The sequence below is a fragment of the Capricornis sumatraensis genome, chromosome 5 (genome assembly GCF_032405125.1).
Source record: "Capricornis sumatraensis isolate serow.1 chromosome 5, serow.2, whole genome shotgun sequence".
In the NCBI taxonomy this organism is placed as follows: domain Eukaryota; kingdom Metazoa; phylum Chordata; class Mammalia; order Artiodactyla; family Bovidae; genus Capricornis; species Capricornis sumatraensis.
Window position 1 is genome coordinate 97,014,929 of NC_091073.1, and position 15,402 is coordinate 97,030,330.

The window sequence follows — 15,402 nt, forward strand, 5'->3', positions numbered from 1 at the left end:
ACTCTCACATCCATACATGACTATTGGAAAAACCATAGCCATAACTAGATGGACCTTTGTTGGCAAAGTAATGTCTGTTTTTAATATGCTGTCTAGGTTGGTCATAGCTTTTCTTCCAAGGAGCAAGCATCTTTTAATGGCTGCAGTCACCATCTGCAGTGATTTTGGAGCCCAAAAATATGGAAAAGATCAGTTTTCATTCCAGTCCCAAAGAAAGGCAATGCCAAAGAATGCTCAAACTAACGCACAATTGCACTCATCTCACATACTAGCAATGTAATGTTCAAAATTCTCCAAGCCAGGCTTCAACAGTATGTGAACCATGAACTTCCAGATGTTCAAGCTGGATTTAGAAAATGCAGAGGAATCAGAGATCAAATTGCCAACATCCACTGGATCATAGAAAAGGCAAGAGAGTTCCAGGAAAACATCTACTTTTGCTTTATTAACTACACCAGAGCCTTTGACTGTGTGGATCACAACAAACTGTGGAAAATCTTGAAGAGATGGGAATACCAGACCATCTGACCTGCCTCCTGAGAAATCTGTGTGCAGGTCAAGAAGCAACAGTTAGAACTGGACATGGAACAACAGACTGGTTCCAAATAGGGAAAGGAGTACTTCAAGGCTGTATATTGTCACCCTGCTCATTTAACTTATAGGCAGAGTACATCTTGCAAAATGCTGGGCTAGATGAAGCACAAGCTGGAATCAAGATTACCGGGAGAAAGATCAATAACCTCAGATACGCAGATGACACCACCCTTATGGCAGAAAGCAAAGAGGAACTGAAGAGCCTCTTGATGAAAGTGAAAGAGGAGAGTGAAAAACCTGGCTTAAAATTCAGCATTTAAAAAACTAGGATCATGGCATCCGGTCCCATCACTTCATGGCAAATAGATGGGGAAACAATGAAAACAATGGAAGACTTTATTTTGGGGGGTAACAGTGCCACCATGGGTGCTTTATAAAGGCGAAGTGTGGGTCCGCACAGAAATCCACGGTGGTTCAGGTAAAGCCTGAGAGTCTAGATCCTCAAAGCAGAGTACACCTGCCCCCGCATAGACCTTGACATCAGGAAGGTGTAAGGGCCTACAGAGGCATAGCTGGCATTCAGATGTGACCCGATCTGGTTACCTTCGGGTCAGAGATTTGACAGCCTCACACAGTTCCTCCATGGGTCATGTGCATGCATGCTAAGTCGCTTCGTGTCCAACTCTTTGCAACCCCATGGACTGCAACCCTCCAGGCTCCTCTGTCCATGGGATTCTCCAGGCAAGAATACTGGAGTGGGTTGCCATGCTCTCCTCCAGGGGATCTTCCCCACCCAGGGATCAAACCAGTGTCGCCTGCAGCTCTTGCTTCACAGGCAGATTCTTTACCGCTGAGCCACCACAGGTCATACACTAATTTCTCCTGAGGAAAGAGGGCATTCGACTTCTCACCCCTAGTTCAGTCCCTGCAAGGCACAGGTACAGCCTCAGGGACTCCGTCTGGGCTTGGGAGAACCCCATGTGGCCCACACCGAGGGTTCTGGTCTCCAAGGGACCAAGTCTCCAGGTGCTATCTGTAAACTCTGGATGAGGAGCGGTCCTCACTGCTCTCTCTGGTAGGACCGCTCTTCTCCGCATCACTGGGAGCACGAGGAGAAGCTGGACCATTCAGGTGCACCCCACTCTCAGAAGGACTTCCAAAGCCAGCCTCGAGCTCAGAAAGCCTGTGGGAAAGGATGCCAGTGGGGTGCCCTGCACAGGTGTAGGGCCCCCGATTCAGCCACACTCCCTGTGTGAACCTCAAGGAAGAGACAGTTAAATCGCCCTCCAGTCCGCAGCCTCGGGTTTTCCTGGGAAGATGAACAGTCTGCTTTCCTTATTGTCTGCACCAAAGGAACAGATTGCGTCAGTTTGTAAACTGTGTTACTGCTTGCAAAGGCCTGGAGTCAGCAGGTTTGCATTTCCCAGCAGACTGAGCGATGCTGATCGCCCTGGCTCCTCCTGTTTGCCTCAGGCATGACCAGGAATTGCCCCTGGCCCCCCACCTCTGGCATCCCACCCCGCACCCCTGAGGTATTCGAGGAGAGAAAGAAGGAAGCCCTGAGCTCCCAGCTGGGCCGTCTCACCCAGTGCTCAGGCCAACCCTCAATTTCTAAGAGCTTCGTGGCCACTGTGCCAACCCGGGCCTGATTTGCAGGCATTCCTAGGGCCTTGGCTTAGACCAGCGCACAAATGTCAGAAACGAGGTTTTCCAGAGAACAGTTGGTGCTGTGGGTTGGTCTTGAATGCATCATCTGGTCTGCAGGTGTTGAGGGGCTGGGTAGTAACACACTGGTAGGGGCTGGAGCCCTGCTACTCCAGGAGCACAGGGAAGTTTGGGATGGACCCTCGCCTGCCCCCTCGCCATCCACCCACAGTAATGCGGCCCAGGGGGCATTTCATAGGCACTGCCTCTGCGGCTCCCAGAGCGTTCCATTATCAGTTGCGTCGTGTTAATGTTTATCATCTCTGAAAGACATCGGTGTGCACGCGTGGCCGCAAGTGGAGGGGACGAGTCAGCTGTGTTAAACTGCTACTATATTAAGGTGAGGTGTCTCTTCAAGTTCACAGCTCCAGCGGCGGGAGCACATTACAGCAGTATGTATGGGGGATGGTGGCAACCCCGGCCGGCAGCGTGGCTGCCATGCGAGGCGGGAGAGGAGGCTCGGTGGCACTCAGATTGCTCTGGATTGCTACTCACCTACCCTGCAGGAAGCTCTGTTTGGGATGCGTGAGTGGGGGAGAGCTGGAGTGCCTTTCTTCCTCTCTCCCCGAGCTCCACCTTCCCCTCTCCACAGGCTCCTACTGGGCTGCCTGCAGGGCCTCCCCGCCGGCCCTTCTCTCTCTCAGCACCTCCCAGTCATACCGGTGCACCGCCAGTGCCGCCACCCCCAATCCCAGCTCATACCTTAGGAAGTTCTGAGCAGAGAAAACCTTACAAACCTGGTTGAGCATTCACTGACACGCGGAGCGACTGCAGGGGGATGCCCAGCCCAGAAGAGGCAGAGCTGGTCCCTGGATGGCTGTTTAGTCCGAAGATTTTGCTTTGTGCCTCTAAGCCTTCTCCCCATCCAAGCCTCACTCCTCTCTTATTCCCAGTTCCAGGCTTGTTGCCGATGGCCTTGGGGTTACTGAAAGCAGGGCTGGGACCAGCCAGTGTATGGGGAGGATGGCGGCTTCTGCCTATCACTGGGGCCCCTGATGTCACCTCCCCAGAGGTAGCGCTGAGCACTCCTCTGCCTTCGGGGGGAACATGCAGCCAGCATCCCCTCGCCCCCCTTGTGTAGGAAGTCTTCCTTCCCAGATGCTCCAGGGCAGGGGTTCCCTGAGCTGCTGCCTACCTGGGATCACCTGTCCTGCCCGAGGCAGCCACCTCCCTGGGGGGAGGGAGCGTCACGGCAGCTGTGCTGCAGGAGTTCCTTGGCCTCCCAGCCTCTGGGGCTGAGGCTCAGTGATTTCCTCTGCTGTCTTGGGCACTGCGCAGGAGAAAGGATGAGAGGCTCTTGGGAGAGACTACCTCTCTTTCGTTCTCCCAGTACGCAAAAAGGGAAAGAGGGGTTATATGGGAGGGGAGACTCTCGCCACTCCTGCATTTTGCCGGAAATCCCCTCTGTGCTGTACCTCCTTGGGCTGCCCTAAGTCACCATCCAGAGCATGCCACCCCCAGCTGTGCGTCCTCCCTGGTTCAGTATCAAGTTCTCTTGCCCTGAGTGCCCCTGGCGGCTTTGTTGAAGCTAGCCTTTTCATGGAGGCAGCCTCCAGCGCACTCCGCCCCCGCCCTACCATGAAGGCTACAGAAGGGGCCCTTGGTCTTCCCAGCGTCACCCCCAGACTCAGAGCCACTGGACATCCATCTTGGCTCCTGGAGCAGGAGAAGGCCGGGCAGCTAAATGAAGCCCCAAGGCGGCTGACATTTCCTCTGGTCTTCCAGCTGAGCTCTCGCATGTTCTTCCCCAGACACACCCGTTACTTTCAGAAGGCTGATCGGCTGGGGAGGGCCTGGGCACGTGAGTCGTCCTCTCTGTAAGAACATCAGCCCTGCCTGCCTTTCACTCCTCTCACCTCCTGCACACCCACCACCCTCACCTGGCTGGCCCCACATGGCTCCCCGGAGCAGAAGGTGCCTCAACTGCCTGGATGGGAGAATGACTCAGCCCCCTCCGTCCGCTTGACTGAAGCAGCTCCTATGTTAAGAAGCTGGACAGAATCCAGACAAGAAAAGAAGGGGACCAGTTGGAGTGGTGGGGCAGGGATTGAGAATATGTTTGTGGCGGGGGCCAAGATAATCCAACCACTAGGAAAAGGGCCATAAGAAACGAAACATGCTCGCCACCACCGCCGCCTTCCCTCCCTGGGTTGGAAGCCTGCCCTCATCTCCTCTTTTCTCCTCTCTCTTTCTCCCCTTCCCCATTCCCCGCAGCCACAGCCGGGAAGGGTGAGACCACAGCCTGCCTGGGTGGGAACTGAGGTGTGTGTGCTGCCTGGGACAGGAACACTTCCTCAGTAATTAGGAGACGTGCAAATTAACAGCCTGTGCCGTTTGTATTAATTTTGGTAAATAAGCCAGAACAATTTCATTAGTGGCACATTAATATGCTCGGGAGCAGGAGGACATGTCCCACTGTGAGGCAGCAGGGCCCTCTGGCTACCCCGGCCCACAGACAGCCCGGGACCAGTGGGGTCTAGCTGCTTTCCCAGTGGGCGTGGCTGGCCGGACCACACCCCCTGATTGGCCCTGTGGTGGAGAAAGATTCCCCACCCCTGCCCACTCTGATTAACCACCTCTTCCCTCACCTACCTCTCTGAGTGAGAACCAAGGGAATTGAGCTCAGCCAAGCAGAGCTGCTACTGGTTGCAACTAGCCTGACTACTGTCAGCTGGCCCTGAGTTGAAGGAAGTGGATGCTGTTGTACATCACCAAAAACTCAGAGTTAGGATTTGAGCCCAGGTCTGTCTGACTGCAGGATTCATGCTCTTTCTACAGTGTCGTGGCCCAGTCAGTACACCCAGCTCTGGGGCAGATTTAGAGAACAAGCTTGGTTCCCACTGGAGCTGACGGTCTGCGTGAGTGCTAAGTTGCTTCAGTGTCCAACTTCTTGCGATCCCATGGACTGTAGCTTCTCTGTCTGTGGGATTGATTCTCCAGGCAAGAATACTGGAGGGGGTTGCCGTGCCCTCTTCCAGGGACTCTTCCCAACCCAGGGATCAAACAAAAGTCTCATGTCTCCGGCATTGGCAGGCAGGTTCTTTACCACTAGCACCATTTTAGCTGGTGAATAGGGGCATTTTGAAATAACTGCTCCTCCCCAGGAAGTAAATAATTGAAGAAGCATTTGTGTGTCAAGCACCCTTTTAAGTGTTTAACATACTTATGTTGGCTCATTTAGTCATCAAAACACATCTTTTGAGATAGGTACTATCACAATTCCAAGGTAGTTGACTCACCAAAAGTCAAGGAGATGGTGAGTAAACGTCTCTGCTCCGGAGTCCATGGTCTTAACCTCTGTGCTCTACGCTAGTCCCTGAGTGTCAGAGGGAGATATCTGGGCCAGGTGTTCAATTCACTGCAGGCCAAGGTTAGGGAAGCCGTCACAGGAAGATGGTGTTGAATCTGGAAGAGCTCAGCTCCCGGGGCCTAGTTCAGAACCACAAAATCCCCGCCCACTCTGCCAGCGTCAGGAGCAGAGGACGAGAGATGCTGGCAGGTGAGCAGAGCATCCAGGATGTCCAGTGCGGCAGCACCTCCGTGTCCTTCCGCTCCTGAGGGTCAGGTCTGCCCTTAGACATCGAGGCTCTTGCTTCTGTCTTAACCAGAGTTATCACAAAGCCACCCCCTGCACGTGGCACCCCCTTCTCGGAGCCTCTCCTCCCCCCAGCTCCATGTGTTCCTAAGTCCCAGCATTTGGCTTCAGTATGAGTGTTGAGGATGGGGAGTGAGGAAAGCCATCATCTGTTGCTGACATTGCTTGTGTCCACATGGACCTGTGAGCCCCTCAAGGCTATAATCAGCCCACCTGTGTACACACCAAATGCCCACATGAAGAGCTGTGGCAGCCCATGGTGATCACCCAAGGCCTTACCTCCCTGATGCCAGTGCCGTTGCAGGAAGCCCCCCAAGCCACTGGACAGAAAGTCCAGGTCTCTTCGTGAAACATCTCGTCCAAGATGCTGAAGAGACAGGCAGCCACGTTGTATATAGCGCGTCTCACTTTACACCGCACTCCATGAGTAATGTCTCACCAACACTTGGGGTAGCCAGAAAGAGACCAAAAGAGGTTTCCTGAGCACTTGACAAGAGAGAGCCTCCCCTAATTCCAGTCTGCAGTTGGAGGCAACTTGCAGGAAATTTCTGCTCATACTCTGTATACCAGAGATCAAACCTGTCAATCCTAAAGGAAATCAATCCTAAAGGAAATCAATCCTGAATATTCATTGGAAGGACTGAAGCTGAAGCTGCAGTACTTTGGCCACCTGATGTGAAGAGCCGACTCACTGGAAAAGACCCTGATGCTGGGAAAGATTGAAGGCAGGAGGAGAAGGATGAGATGCTTGGATGGCATCACTGACTCAATGGACATGAACTTGAGCAAACTTCAGGAGATAGTGAAGGACAGGGAAGCCTGGCATGTTGCAAACAGTTGGACACAACTTAGCGACTGAACAGCTACAACATCTGTATATGGTAAATCCTAATTATAAGTGAGCCCACATTTGTGAGTTCACTCACTTGCTGAAATTTGTTACCTCTGTCAGTACCCCTGCAACTTTTTGGATCATTTGTGAATGTGCACAGAGCAGCGAGTCTCCCAGGGAGAACATTCCCAGCTGAGGCTGCACACGCTGTGGCTCTGCCTTCTTGTTTCAGCTCTCATCCTGCAAACAAATGTCCTACTCAGGTCTGCTTAGCACTGAGGTTTTCAGGGTTTCTGCACTTTATGTTGCAGTTAAAAATGGCCTCTAAGCATAGCGCTAAAGTGCTGTCTAGTGTTCCTGAGTGCAGGACGGCTGTGATGCGCCTTAAGGAGAAAATCCATGTGTTAGATAAGCTTTATTCAGGCATGAGTGACAGCGCTCTTGGCTGTGAGTTCATTGTTAATGAATCATCAATATGTATTAAATACAGTGTCTTTAAACAGAAACCATCATCGAAGCAGGTTGTGTATTGATAAGTTGATAGAAATGTAACTGGAGTCTTATAGGAACCAACCCTGTGTTCCCCCGGGAGGCAGTGGTTCAGGATTCCCTAATTCCTTGTTCACAGTAACTTTATAGCAATAAGTATCACAGATAACTAGAGAGAGTGAGTATGTATATATCTTTTTAATTAGAAAAATACCAGAAATTTGATGAGTCTGAAGATTGAGTCTTAAAGTTGAATAGAGACATGGAGCTTTTACAGATATGAAGAGCTGAAAGTGTTAGTTGCTCAGTCCTGTCCAACTCTTTGAGACCCCATGGACTGTAGCCCACCAGGCCCCTCTGTCCATGGAATTTTCCAGGCAAGAAAACTGGAGTGTGTCACCATTTCCTTCTCCAGGGGATCTTCCTGATCCAGGGATTGAACCTGGGTCTCCTGCGTTTCAGGCAGATTCTTTACTGCTTGAGCCACCAGGGAAGCCCGTCACAGATACGGACCCATGTAATTTTATAGTCAAGTCACAAATTCTCAGCAGTGAGTGTGAAAGAGAGACATGATGAAAGATGAACATGTAGACCAACCTGGGAGTGCCCACTGCACCCTCTGTTTGCTCCCTGTGTAGTCAAGGCTTCACCCTGAACCCTCTGCGCGTCTAGGCTGGGGCATGTCAAGCAAGGCCAGAAGCCCAGAGACCTAGGTGCAGCAGGAACATTGGCCCAGCCCCAACCCTCCTCTAACACCAGCCTACCTTCCCTAAAGCCCCATTGTTTGACTGAGAAATTACTGTGGTGGCAGCAGGTGTAATAAAAGAGGAAGCGGGGACCCGCAGGCGACAGCTTTATCTCTCCCTCCACAGCCCAAGACGGATTGGGCAGCAGCACGGTGCCCAAGGCCAGAGATTTCTTTCCTCTGCGGCCGGCTGGGCCCAGGGGCTTGTCAAGCCCAAGTTAGCGTATCGATTGCCGGCAGGGAGAGGCTGGGTGCGTGTGAAGCCCGGGCTCACCTGCCAAGAGAGCCTGGCTGCTCCCCAGCGGTGCTGGCCCCAGGTGTGGCTGCTTAGTCACTCGCTGGCGTCTGCCCCGCAGGAGCCTTGAGAGGTCGGCATCTGGTTTGTGGCCTCAGAGGGTGAAATGTGAATTAGAGGTTGGCGAGCAGGGTCTGAGCCTGGGCGCCTGACAGGAGAGACGGATTGTACCTGTCTGGTCGCCCCTGCAGCTCATGTCTCGGAGGCTCTTTCCTCCACCGCAGGAACCTAGTGTGAGAGGAAGCCACGGGCTTCTCGTCACAGCTGCAGCGGCCCACCACGAGCCTGGGGGCTGGAGAGAGGGCTCGTGCTTGATCAGGGCAGCCTTCCGGACACCTGGCAGCGAACACAGTGGAAAAAGACGAGGCGCTGGCGTGGGCCTGGGAACTGTACCAGTTTGACTTGTTTTCAGCTGGGCATGAGGAGGGGTCTCGGGAGCCCCCAGATGCAAAGGAGTCCCATGGATTAGTGGTAGGAGCCAGTGTCGGCACTCCCACTCTACCCATTGTCTCATGAGCCCCCAGACACAAGGCAGGCAGTCCTCCACTCCTCCCAGAAGTCGTCTGGGATCAGCTGCCGCTTGATCTTAGCATGCTTGGTAAAGCGCGGCAGATGAAGAAGAGGCGGTCTTCCCGTGCATTCTCCTTCCATCCCTGTTCTCGTCTGAGTCCCGCAAGCCCACAGCCTCTTCCTCCATCGTTAGCCCTCCCACTGTCGGGACGCGCAGTGCTCCAGCACCCAGGGCACTTGCAAGGTGGCAGAGGGCTCTTCGGGCAGTTTGTCACTCACTTCAGTGAGTTTACTGGCTGGCGAGCTCTTGAGGCACGTGTGCTCTATCGTGTACCATTTTGCCCACCTGTTGTCCACCACACACACAGGTCCTCCCAGTGAATTAATTGCTGGGATTAGAGAAAGGGGAAACCAGTTTTGCCATCTACAGTTACGGGTCCTCCCTTCCTCCAGCCATCAGCAGCCTGGTGCCCGTGTGGGGTGGACCCCACCCAGCAGAGCCCAGCACTTCCACCCTGGCTCCACCAGGGAGGGGCGAGGTCCAGGGTTCTGAATGGTGGGGGGAGCTGGCCTTAACCCAGTGGACGGTGTGGGGAGGGGGGTGGGGGGAAGTCAGGGGTGTGACTGGAGGAAGGATGCTCTTGAGACAGGGCTGGGAGAGGAGGGGAGGCGCCAAGGAGGCAGTGGAGAAGGAAGGCTAGCAGAGCAGGCTGGCCTCTGCTGTCAGCTCTGCCCCTTTCTGGCCCCACTGCCCCTGTGTCTCAGTTTCCCCACTAATAAAATCAAGTTGGATTGGATGGGTATAATACCTTCTTTTCGTAGCTCTAATAAACTCTTCGTATCCCCTTCTACAGTACACCCCCACTTCAGGCATTGTTGAACTTGCATTCCACCTGGAAGGGTCACGGGGGGCTTCGTGTAGGAAGAGGGTGTTCACGAATAGGAAGAGCACCTGGCAGAGTCCTAACTCTGCCGGGAGAGATGCCGGGGACGCGACTCCCAGAGCAGGGACAAAGAGCAGGACCGGGAAGGCGGGACCCCGGCTCCTTCCTATTCGTGTCCTCGGCAGCTGCCACTGGCTCTTGCCCAGGCTTCAGAGAACTCCCAGGTATTTAGACACTCATTTTATTGCTTAATCGAGCTTGAAGCCGTTTAAATGAATACAAGTTTTTACGTTTGGCAGTGAAGGCTTTTACAGGCCCCTTTAGCAGGGGAAGAGGTTGGGAGAGAAGCTGAGAAGGAATTCCTCCTGGGCCACTGCCTTTATGAGGTAGAGCGGCATCCTTGCTGGGTCAGGGGTCCTGGGTCTTGGGGAGCCCTCAGGTGGGGAGGCCCGGGAGCCCCTCGGCTTTGCAGGGATCTTGCTGGCTCTGGGGATCAGCCAGTGTGCTCGGCCCGGAAGTCAGGGCTGATGGCGGTGAGCACACCCCTACAAAGGTGTAACCTCTAGCTGGAATCACCCCCTAACTGCCCCTGCACATCAGTGTACTGTGCCCACCTGTCCCCTTCCCGCCTCTTCTCACCTGGCTCTCATCCCACTGCTTTTATTGCCTTCATTAAGCATGACTTCATTCAGCTCTTCCAGGAAGAACACAGGTTCTCCCCTTCTTGGGGATTGCCTTGCTCTCCACTGCCACCCAAGGCTTGCCTGTCTTCCTAGCAGAGCTGGGGCTCAGTGGGTGCTGAAGAGGAGTGGGTGTTGCCTGACTCACCCCTGACCTTTAGCTGTGTACACACACAAACACGCACACAGCTCAAGAGGAAGGGGAGGGGATTTGAGGAGAGGAGAGTTCTGAAGTTGCTTTGTCAGTGACATCTCTTAACGGTGGTTCTGGGGTGCAAGAAGCTGAAAAGATAGACCAGCTCACAGCACTGAGGTGAAGGGTTCTCAGAGGCTCTCACCAGCTCACGCTCTGACTCACCGTTCCAGCTGTTCCTGCTCGTGGAGTGACCGTGGCGGCAGTGGCCCCGGGGCCTCTCTCCTCCCCTGCCCACCCCAGGCTCCCGCTGCTAGCTGACACCCCTATTTCTGCTCCCTAGGTAGAAGTGGAGGTGGAGAGCATGGACAAGGCCGGCAACTTCATCGGCTGGCTGCACATCGACGGCGCCAACCTGTCCGTCTTGCTGGTGGAGCACGCGCTCTCCAAGGTCCACTTCACCGCCGAGCGCAGCGCCTACTACAAATCCCTGCTGTCTGCCGAGGAGGCCGCCAAGCAAAAAAAGGAGAAGGTAGGCTGTGGAATGGGGCCTGGTGGGGAAGGAGCGGCTGCCGTCTCTTGCCCTCCCTTCCCTCCACACCAGCACTGCTGCCTCCATACTACAGACAGAGGCTTCTGTCCCCCGTCAACTGAGTGACTCCGGCTGGTGTTGGTGTCAGACCCCACGTCAGCAACCCCACGCTGAGGCAGGCCCCAGACCCTCTCTGAGCACGCCTGTCTCCATCACCCCGGCTCTGGTGGGCCTGGCACCGGAAGCTGCCTAGACAGTGACCTTGGAGCCCAGGGTCACCCGAGACCAGAGGCCTTCTTCCCCCGCCCTGACCCTCCAGTGCTCTCGGAGGGGCTGGGTGGCCTGCAGCCCCTGTCTGAATTTCCTTCACATTGCCCTGCAGGGAAGCCCATTTTGGAAGCTGCCCCAGGAGATGCATAAAGCTGTTAGGACAGCAGATTTACAGCCCATCAGTCTGTGCAGACACTGCATTGAAGAGACAAGGGGGGTGGGTCGGAAAGCAGCTTTTGGAAACAAATGGACGATTAAGGAACCCAGCGGTTTGGTGATGGGAGCCGGGCTCGGCAGCCCCTTGCCCCTACCCCCGCAGCCTGTCGCCATTGACTTACGGCTCAGCCCTGATAATAGGGATAAATCAGCCGGCCACCAATTTGTCAGGGCTTCTCAGAGCTTGAGGAGGATTTCATGGGACAGCCGTGCTGAGCCATAAATTTGTTCCGGGAATAAATGTTTCCTTCCCCATGGGGCAGCCATCTGGCTTACAACTCGCCTCTCAGAGCCAAGGCCCAGACACCTGCCAAAAGGAGTGGGGGGCCCCGGGGCCCAGAAGCCTCCAGCTCCTCCCACCTCTCCCATGAGAGAGCATCACACTTCCCCCAGGGGCCAGGTGCCGGAGGACTTCTGGGATCTCTGTGTCTCTTAGTCTCATCCCCTAGAGATTAGGACAGGTGATCGACCCTACTAGAGCTGGAAGGACTCCAGGGAGAGGTGGCTCCAAAGGCCAAGACAGGTGGAAGAGACTACCCACGTCTTGGAGGGCGAGCAGGCCACCATGGGGCCTCTGGGGAGGATTCCACTTCTGTCCCAGTTCTGGTTCCATTACAGCTCCCATCATAGCCTGTCTTCCTAGAGTGATGGGGAAGCAGGAGCCTCGGCTCCTACAGCAGAGGCACTTCCTCTTGGGTTTCCTTTCTGTGACAGCTGAACTTAAGACTGACACCCACTGTGTCCTCTGCTCACTGTAGGGAATAGGTGCAAAGGTTGAACCAGTTAACAGCTGCGGGACAGTTCAGCAAGCGCCCACCTCTAAGGCCCAGATTCTAAAAGTATCTCTGCCCCCTGGCCCTGCTCCCTGGCTGTTCGGCACCTGAGCCTGGAAGCCATCTCTTCAGATCTGAGTAGCCTTCTGCCGTTTGAGAGTAGAGACCCCAGAGGGACCAAGGAGAGGACAGAAAAGGGAGTCTGGCCAAAGCGTAGCCCCTTGCTTAGGTGCTGAGCCAGGCATCACTATTTACTATGCAGTGGATTTGTCTGGAAGAACCCAAGTCATCATTTCTCTGGTGCCACGTGATGGTGCTGAGGAGTAATTACCAGTGATTAATTACTTACACAGGCTGCGTGCTTTTATTCCAGTCCAATTAAAATGCAGCACACCACTCTCAGTGCGAGGGCCCGCCCGCCTCCGGGGGCCCTCCTGCATATCCCCTCCTCCTTGAGGCCTGGGGGAATCTAGCCTGACCCCCCTCCTCCTGGCGGGGCTGCTCTCTGCGAACAGTGTGGGTAGAGCCTTGCAGCAGTCCTCTGAGTTAGCTGGACTCAGACGGGAGAATCTGGGGGTCAGCTGGGGAGCAGTAAACTTGGTATCTGAGGTGTCCCCAGGATCCCCAGCCTGCCCCGCCGGTGACCCCGTGAGAGCTGCCTTAGCTGTCGAGAGACAGGCGCATCTGGGGTTAAGAGATCATCGTGGTCCCTGTGGGCTGAGGAAGCTAATAACGAGAGATTTTGTGAGACCAGGGGCACACAGAAGTCTTGGGTGTGTGTGATTATGTGCATGTGAGCAGGTCTGAATGGGGAGCTCCAACAATGCTGTGTTCCCCACTCTGAGAATTTAGCTGCCTCCCTGCAAGGCCTGATCCCCCCTGTGCCTTGCCGTCTCCTCTCCTTAGTGAAGAGGCCAGTCTGTAGGAAGCTGGTTGCAGGGTTCCCCCTCCCCCTCCTCTCGGGATCCTGGGCAGGTCTAAGGGCCAGAGAGGAAGCCTCAGATGGCAGCTGTCTGTCCCCCATACTCCCTGCCCCACTCGTACCTTGGCAGGGCCCTTGACAGGCCTGGATTGGCCATCGATTGGCTTTTATTGAGCTTAGCTTCCCCACTGCGGGCTTGCAGGCCTCCACCACCCTGGCCACACGCCAGCCCCACCTCCAGAGCCTCCTGAGCAGTGGTATTAAATAGGATTTAGAAAGGAAAGGTTCCATGTTCCATGCAGTGGAACCTCGGTCCACATGGCCCGCAGCCTGCCAGGAGGAGGACCTGGGGCTCCCCCGGGAGGAAGTGCAGGGAAGGCGGTGGGAGGGGGGAGCAGGTGAGGACAGAAGAGACTCCCTCTCCTCTGCCACTAAGCTGGCCCCGGGGTGCAGGGGATCTGAGCAGGACAGGAAGTGGCTGACCCAGCAGTGCGGAGCAGAGGAGGGAGGGGGCTCCCTGCCCACTGACCCCCGGGATCTGTAGCCAGGGCCACCGAGGGGTCACAGAGGGTGTCTGGCTGACGTGTGAGCCCCTCCCTGCCCAGGTTCTGCAGAGGGACAACCGCAGTCGGTGTGGGCCCAGCTTGCCCTTGTTCTAAGGGTGGGGACCTGCCCTCCAGCTGACTGACTCCTTCCCACCACAAAGCCACCTGACTGGGCCACACTGACCAGCTTCTGCAGGGGCCCTGCAGGGCTCTGTGACTGAGGGCCAAGCCTGCCCTCTCAGAAATGGAGCGCCCCGTCTGACAAGCAGCTCCACCTCTTCTGGCCTTGGGCAGCCTCAGGCTTCCAGTGTCCACTGCTCCCCGCCTGCCCGCTGCCCCGTGAGCTGTGGGACCCCATAGGACTGGCTGTCTCTGCCTCCTGGTAGGAAAGGGGCCCGAGGGCCACCCCGAGGCTCTGTCTGCATCATCCCTGACCTCCACCCCGCTGGCCCATGAACCTGCCAGGGAAGATGCCCCACCGTCTCTCTCCAGGAGGAAGCCTGACACTGTCGCCTGAGGCCACCTTGGCTTGAGGAGTTTCTACTCTCAGCCTGTCAGTCTGTTTCCATTCTGTCCACAAGGCAAAGAAGCCTCCCTCCCCTGCAGCCGAGGCAAGTGGGGTGGGGTTAGGATGGGGGCCAGCTCAGGACCCAGCGCAGGGGCCTGGGAAAGGCAGGGAACAGGAGCGGAGGGAGGCCCTGACTTGGTCTGCAGAGGTAGGGGCACAGTCTGGAGAGTGGTGCTGGTAGGGCTGGCACACAGCACAGACTGCTGGGCCAGGAATGCCTCTGGTGACATCTCCGCCACTCCCAGACAGCCTCCCCACCAGGCTCAGAAAGTCCCTGTTGCTCATTCCGGTTCCCGGGGCCCAGGCCTCTCCTTCCAGTGGAAGGACGCGCACTCATGCCACATTAGAGGCAAGAGCATGGTTTCACAGGTGTGGCCCAAAGTGGTTCAGTAATTCCAGCTTGCATATGTTTCTTGGTACACCACTCCACCATGCCCCAGGAGTCTGTGTGTAGCAGAAGGCTCACGTGGTCTAACTACCACCTCTTGCAGGGGAAGAAAAGGAGACTCAGGGAAGGCATGTGACTTGATCAAGGTCACACAGCAAATTAAAGGGGAAAATGAAAGGACCGGAGTCCACAACTCCCACCTACGACTTTTCCCACTGCTCATCGCTGCCTTTTGTGTTCAGGGGCCCAGGTGATGCCAGAATTCCCCTTGAAGGGCTCAAGGGCCCAGCCCCCTGTGTTCAAATCCTGGTTCTGCCACGTCTAGCAAGCCTGTGTGCCTCGGTTTCTTCGTTTCTAAAATCGGGGGTAATGTTGATCCCTTTTGAAAAGCTTGTTGTGAGGATTAGATGACCTAGTACTTGGGTAACGTTTAGTGTGGCCCCTAGCGAGCCTATAAGGTTTGGGCTAATAACTTCTGTCACCGCCTGCCCGAGTCCTGTGTGTGTGTGTCTGAGGGACCCAGTGTGTGGTCCAGTCCCCCAGACTCCCCAGCCCCTTTCCGCCGCCCCGCTGGAAGGCCTTCTCCCTCCCCTGCTCTGACAGGCCTCACTACTGAGACAATCTCCTGGCCGCGGGATTGGCCTTGACGCGCTGTCACCCCACATCGCTTCTGAGCACTGCAGCCCTGACAGTGCCGGGCTGGGGGAGGGAGGGGGAGGGAAGTGGAGGGCGGCGGCCGGCTCCCCAGCCAGGGTCAGGGCAGCCTCCTTGAGGTGCAGAGGACGGG

The 15,402-nt window shown here is 55.6% G+C and overlaps 1 protein-coding gene across 1 annotated transcript in view; it reads left to right on the plus strand.

The window, feature by feature from the left end:
- The window catches only part of SND1 (staphylococcal nuclease and tudor domain containing 1), a 422,890-nt gene that overhangs the window by 398,028 nt on the left and 9,460 nt on the right, over positions 1-15,402 (plus strand). Inside the window, exon 17 of the mRNA XM_068972577.1 lies at positions 10,745-10,933. Within this exon, the coding sequence (XP_068828678.1) occupies positions 10,745-10,933 (189 nt within the window). The remainder of the gene's footprint in view (positions 1-10,744; positions 10,934-15,402) is intronic.